This window comes from Lygodium microphyllum, chromosome 2 (assembly GCF_053477565.2).
Source record: "Lygodium microphyllum isolate KBCC chromosome 2, Lygodium_microphyllum_v1.1.10, whole genome shotgun sequence".
Taxonomy (NCBI): domain Eukaryota; kingdom Viridiplantae; phylum Streptophyta; class Polypodiopsida; order Schizaeales; family Lygodiaceae; genus Lygodium; species Lygodium microphyllum.
Genome location: NC_141136.1, coordinates 134,250,328 through 134,257,061, shown reverse-complemented (window position 1 = coordinate 134,257,061; position 6,734 = coordinate 134,250,328). Strand labels below are relative to the sequence as shown.

The 6,734-nt window shown below is 42.0% G+C and overlaps 1 protein-coding gene across 2 annotated transcripts; it reads right to left on the bottom strand.

The window, feature by feature from the left end:
- Positions 1-349: 349 nt before the first annotated feature.
- On the bottom strand, positions 350-6,186 carry LOC148040349 (uncharacterized). Of its 2 annotated transcripts, none has more exons than XM_087698638.1 (6): positions 6,063-6,186; positions 3,544-5,617; positions 2,908-3,098; positions 2,731-2,814; positions 1,614-1,787; positions 350-1,502 (listed from the first exon to the last, which is right to left on the bottom strand). In XM_087698638.1, the coding sequence occupies exons 2-6, from the start codon at positions 4,046-4,048 to the stop codon at positions 1,371-1,373; spliced, it is 1,086 nt and encodes a 361-aa protein (XP_087554764.1). In that variant the 5' UTR covers positions 4,049-5,617; positions 6,063-6,186; the 3' UTR covers positions 350-1,370. The 2 variants fall into 2 exon arrangements, with proteins under 2 accessions (XP_087554764.1, XP_087554771.1); XM_087698645.1 differs by lacking the exon at positions 6,063-6,186 and adding an exon at positions 6,011-6,027 and having other exon boundaries at positions 3,544-4,577.
- Positions 6,187-6,734: the final 548 nt, after the last annotated feature.

The following is a 6,734-nucleotide window of genomic DNA, read 5'->3' as shown; positions in this document are numbered from 1 at the left end:
CCACTCCTTGAATTTAACTAATAGAACTTTGAAGCCTCCACTCCTCGAATTTAACTAAGTCAAGGGGGACTAAAATGAGTATGATTAAACGAAAAGTCTAGATGGTATACATTGATGATAGGAAAGGCTATGTTAAGACCCCCAAGCTTGATAGAATAGGTTGTATTAAGAGCCTGAAAGATGTCAAGATAAGAAGCCTTAGATCGCTAAGCACGTTGTTGTAAGGCAAAGAGTGACGCCATAATGCATTGTTTCATCCCTTAAATTGCATTTATTGCATACTTTAACTCTTCACTTTAGAAACTAATGTGATGGTTTGGTCATTCAAATAAAAGACATCCCAAGGAAGCCACATGAATTGATTTTGTTGCATGTAATTGCTCTTATCAAGAAATGTGGTAGGCCAAAAATTATCTTGGCCGAAGAAAAGAACTGGTGACAAATGTATCTTTCAAGAGGAATAGACGTTACAGAGAGAGAGAGAGAGAGAGAGAGAGAGAGAGATTTTGCTGTAGGTTTGATTGAATGTATCTGTTTTGCTTCTAACATTAGTCTATCAGGATGCCACTCAAAGTATGTAGTTTTGGCAAAGGGTGATTATTACTAGTTTACCAGGTATGTCTCTCAGTTATGATGAGTTTTGAGTTCTAGAATTTTGGAGTTGATGCTCTGTAGTGAATTGTAATGCCCCTCAAAACTGAGTTAATTTATTATCCTGATAGAATCAAGCCATCAATATGTTAAAATTTCCTACAGGGGCCCTTGTTAGAACTCCATGCTTTCATGATTGCTGCAGGTTCTCAACCACTAACCCAGGGACCCTTCAGATGATTAAGCATTGGCTGAATCAAGGGCCCAGCCCTCCAGTGGCAGGAATATCATCATGATTTGTCTTTCAAGTAGTGCAAAATCTTTGTTTTAGCCTGATATCAAATTGATAAACCGAGGTGGAATTTTACTCTGCTTCTTGGAGTAACAAGTGAATGTTTTTTGAGCACTGGGTACTGCTCAACTGATTGGCTTGTGAAGGATGTATTCAGAGACTGTTTGTAGATCACGATGCAACATAAGTGCCACCTTCAACCTGGTTTTCCCTAAACATGTCTCAGTACCACCCGAACAACAATTCATTGGATTTTGTTCTGAAAACAGTATCCAACAGGATACATAGTGCTGCAATGAATTATTCCAACAGGCATTGTATCACCACTGCTGACTTTTTTTATTTCCAAGATTTCAGATTTTGCTGGATTGATTGGTTGCAGTTTATCATGCCATCCAATTCAATTTATGGAGCCCTGGCTACAGATATCTGGACTTAGTGATGGGTGAGTTACCATCTACTCAAAAAGTTTCCCAAACCATCCTGGCTATCTAGCTGCTATGGACTGTCGACAGACAGGACAGGAGATGTGCTTAAGCAGCCACCTATCGACACAGCTCAGATGAAAGGTATGCTTGCATGTCGGTAGAGTCCTTGCAACATCCCCTTGTACTAGTTCCTGCACAGAATGCTATGTCAGGAATGCACTAAATTTTACCACTGCCTGTAATAGCATGTAGAGAGCAGAGATTGTGGTAATGCAGTATAACTGCAAAGGCATCCACATTACCTGCAAGCATATGGCACAACAAATGACATCCTCACATGTGTCTACATGATTGCTGTGAGTGACCACATGCTGTGGTAGGCTTCTGAGAAAATCCTCTGTAGCACCTTTCAGTTTAATTTGCTGAGGTGAAAGCATATCATAAATGTCTTCATAGTCCCAATCATTAATACTGGACTGTAAAAAGAAAATGTGGAATCTTGTTTAGAACTAGAAACATAAAATGCAGTAAAACGACTGGCTACCTCGAAAATTAAAACATGTAACTATGACACAGCTGAGCTGTCCCATGATAAATTTACAGAGGCATAGTAGCTAATTTGAATTCCCTGTTCTAAGGCAATCTTTTTAGACCAAGTTGGAGGTAAATGAAGCCTAAGAAAGCAAGGATGTAAAAGCCTCAGTAAGCTCATTCCAGAGTACTAAAGCAACCACATGCCTAATGTACAGAAAGTGATCATTTTAGTTCACTGCATAATGTAGCATTACAGAGACTGCTCAGTGCACAGCACAGAAGTTGCACCAAGCAAACAATGCTAAAAAAGTTCTACTTTGGCGAGCAGATGTCTACCAAAATTCTGACACAGCCCACAAGTTTTCTAGATAGGACAGGGGTTGTCACTAGACGAAACATGTTTAGATTTCAAGACAATCACTGCATTTATTGTGTGCACAGAATCACTAAATATAACTGGAAACTTAATTGGAATAGAAACAAATGGCCCAGACGAATTGCACGGGCATGAAAGTAGTCAGAACATTAGGTGCTTAGGCATGCTTAGTGTCATACGTGTCTCCATGATGTTACTTCGATTGATAAAACCTGCAAGGGAGTGGTTCATGGTTGCTTGCAACTAGTCTGATTTCTGGACATCTAGGCCCTGTAGGCTACTTTGTCTCTGACTCAGTTCAGTTTCCAATACATTGTTTTGTGGATGTCATAAATACCCTATGGCTGTGATTAAGTCATGAAATCAACAACAAACATTACTTATAATGATACCCTAATTTTGCAAGCTATGAATATGAAAAGACATTTGCATGTGCTGGATTGTTGAAATGTCTGTAAGCAGTCACAAAATGCATGGTAAGGAGAATGAATGAATGAAAGATGGCAAACCTGCCAACGTTGAGCTGCTGACACTACAGGGAGAACAAACTCTTGCACAAACCTACCACTGATCAAGTCTTCAACAAAATTGACCTGTGAGAGAAACAAGCAGAATCGGTTAATTGATTCTTAATGCACATGGTGGCCTGATTGACTGAAGTGTTGGTGGCAGCTTCGTAAACTAACCAACGAAGGGGGTGAACTTGAGCCAGAGTTTGCATCGACGCGTTCAGAGTGCCAATATGAACGAGCAGCTTCTAGCACTTCAACCAAAAGTATTGCCCCTGCAACTGCACCCAAGGACGCCCCTCGCAGAATCCCACATTCTGTTGTTCTGCTTGCTAGGACTCCTGACACAGCACCAGTGCAAGCACCCACTGCATGCACACAAAACCTGTCAATATAGAACAAATGACAAGAGGAACCTCATGATCAGACTTTTACACCACACCCTGCAATTGAGGCATAAGCAAAGTCCTAATGTTTGCAACCCCATGAATAAAGCTTTTCATAGGACAAATAAGATGGAGCTGGCTCAACCTAGCTCTTTTGCTTTTGCAAATACAATTGATTCTTAACCATCCCACATTGTCCAAAAACCTCCTTTAATACTCAAGATAATGCATCATCACACTTCATAAAAGCTATCTTGAATAAATAAAGCGGAAATGTGCCATCTCCATCTTTGATTGCCTTGCAATCCATTGCACAGATCAAAAATATTAACCAGGTGAAACACTAACCCTGAGAATTCACAACCTTCTTATCAGATACCTCTGCTTTGTATGCAGAAATAATGAATGAGAATTGACAAGCACTCACCCAAAGCAAAAGTTCCTGTCAAGGCCCCAGAAATGCAAGAGTGGATAGCACGCCGGATGCCGCAAATAGAGAAAGATGGTAATGGATTGCCACCTTGCATAAGCAGGAGCCAGGAGAAGCCTGGACGCGGAGTGTAGCACATGGAACAAGCTTGACTTGAGGCCTGGTTGGGGAATGTGCAAGCAGCACAAAGCCACACAGGACGTCCATCCTCTTCCCAGTCCTGCTGCAGATGTGGTTGTCGAAGCTGGGATGCCAGCTGCAGCAGATGCTGATGATCTGCTTCACTTTGTTGTTGCAATTGGTGCTGCTGATGCTGCTCGCAAAGGTCTCGGTGTTGTTGTTGTAGTTGTTGGGTCCATTGTTGTTGTTCTTGTTGGTCGTGACAGTGCTGCTGAAGCAGCTGCTCACAAAGGTCTTGTTGTTGTTGCTGGCCTTGATGTTCTCGTTCTTGTTCCTGTGGCAGCGGGCAAAGGTCTTGCTGTTTGACATAATCTTCTTCCATGGTTGATGGCACTAACTTTTTGCCTTCTCCCTTTGATTGAAGCAAGCAACAACAGACAGATTCAGATTAAAAATCACGCCAACTGATGGTGATATTGGTGATGATGATGATGATGACTATGACTTTTTTCCTTCTCCCTTAGATTGAAACAATCAATATTACACAGATTCAGATCAAGAATCACACAAACTGATGGTGGTGATGATGCTTATGATAACAAATACTTTTCCCTTCAGATCGAAGCAAGCCGGAAACACAAATTCAAGTCAAGGATCACACTGACAGACAACGGTGATGATAATGAGGGTAATAGCTGTTTGCCCTTCCAGAGATTGAAGCAAGCCACAAACACAGATTCAAATCAAGGATCACACTCCCTGATGATGGTGATGATAATGATGTGAGAAACTCTAATATGCCCTTCCCTCAGATTGAAGCAAGCCACAAACACAGATTCAAATCAAGAATGACACTGCACTGACAATGATGATGATGATGAAGTCTTTCCCCTGCCTCAGATTGAAGCAAGCTACAAACACAGATTCAAAATCAAGAATCAAACACTGATAATGATGGTGATGATTATTCAAAATCAAGAATCACACACTGACTGACGATGGTGGTGGTGGTGGTGGTGGTGGTGGAGATAGGCTGGGCAACCGAATATTTGAAATTGGACTGATTTATGAATCTCAAAAAAGAGAGAATCGATGGAGATAAGGACTTTTTCCACGCGAGCGGTTCTTGGATGATAGTGGGAAGTCAATAGGGGAGACCGAAATTAAGGAGGTTGCGTCTCTCCATAAGCAATATAAATAGATTATTATTTTTGCTACTCTTCTTCTTCTTCAATGTAGATAGATTTATTGTTGCTCTGCTTCTTCTGCTTCTGTCATGCTCACGCATCTTGCGTCTCCCCTGCCGTCGCTTCTGCCATTATGGCAAAATCCCAGAACTTATTTTTTTGAAGTGTATACTTTTCCACAGAAGAGAAAAAGGCTCTCTTGGGCTTTCAAAATTTCCACCTCTCCGCCATTCCCACAGCACATTGGCGCAACCCACATCACCATGGAACAAAACAAGCCAGGAATTTGCCGGACCCAGAATAGGGTGAGGCTTTGATCGATCTCAGAAGCTACAGCGAGATGCCCGAGTGCGAATAAACCTAATCGGAATTTGGGTCAAAGTGGCCGCAGGCGTCGACCCGGGACAGGGGAAGCAGGGGATTGAGCCCCAAGCCAGTAAAAAGGTCGCAAATTACAACCCCAAAACAAGAAAAGTCTTTCCGATGGATCTTGTTTTCTTCTTCCCCGCCAAAGAAAAAACTTCCGAGTGATCTTTCTCCCTCTCTTTTCCAAGAATTCTGATCGATCTTTTGTTCTCCCTCTAGTCTCTCTTCTTCGTCTTGTGAATTATGTATGGCAAGTTGCAAACCGAAGGAAAAACCTCCCTTCTTGTCCTAAGACTCTCCTTGAATCTTTCAATCGAAATTTCGAATTTGCCTACCGACATTTGGACTGTTCTAACTTCTCTCCCTCTCACTCGCTCTCTGCGTTTGATGATCCACCTCTGTTGATAGCCAAAGAGACACAAAAGTACAAGGCGTTATTCTTGTCAGAGAGTTTGAAAACCTAAATTTGGATATCCAGATTCCAGACCCCCCCCCCCCCCCTCTCTCTCTCTCTCAGAGACAGTGCTTTCTAAACTCTGATTGATCTTCCTCTCTCCCTTTTCCCCCCTCTTCTGTCAAGATTGCCCTCAAGAAGAACAGAGCAACCAACACCTTCAAGAGTCTTTCACACACTCTCTCTCTCTCTCTTTCTTTCGATGTGAATCTCAGGATTATAAACACTTTGATTAATTCCTTTGACGGTGGGAGTAAATAGGATGTGGACTGCTCTCTCTATCTCAAACACACAGACACACACACTCTCTCCCCCTCCTTTCTCTCTCTATACATACTTGCCCACTACGACAAGCCTTCCAAAGACTGGGAAACTTCACGAGCAGTTACATTGTTGTTTTGGTGATGAGAAAGTGATAGATAGGCGTAGGTGAATCACCGCTTTCTTCTTCTCCTCCTCCTCCTCCCTCCTTCCTCCTCTTCTTCTTATGCAGACCATGATATTGTCGACTACCTACTCTTTGAGCTGTCCCCGTTTCTAACAACAAAGGTAATAATCAACAAAACTTTGGTTTATTCTGTTTTGATTTTTAGACATGTAATGCTTGGCTGCAGAAATTGAGACAGCATCCTAGAGAGTTACCAATTCTTTTAGGCCCGATACAGACTATGGCGGACGGATGCACGCTTTTTTTGCACTTGTGTGTGAATATATCTAACGACCGGCCATTAGATTCACAAGTTCTTGCTTGGATTGTTGGTTTATGTAGCTAGATAGAGCTTGCATAATCTTGGTAGGGGTTCAAATCTCATGTCTCCTTTTTATTTTGAAAAGGTAATGGGCCTTGTCCGGTACATTAAGGTCGGACATGTATATCTTCTCACGGAAATCATCTTGACGAATCCCTTTTCAACACGTCAGCATCATGAGCCTGCACTTATGTGGTCGTTCACACAGTCTGAACTGGGCCTTAGTGTAGGTAGTAAACATACCTCTCTCTCTCTCTCTCTCTCTCTCTCTCTCATATTCCTTGGGACAATACTGAAGAATTTACGAATATG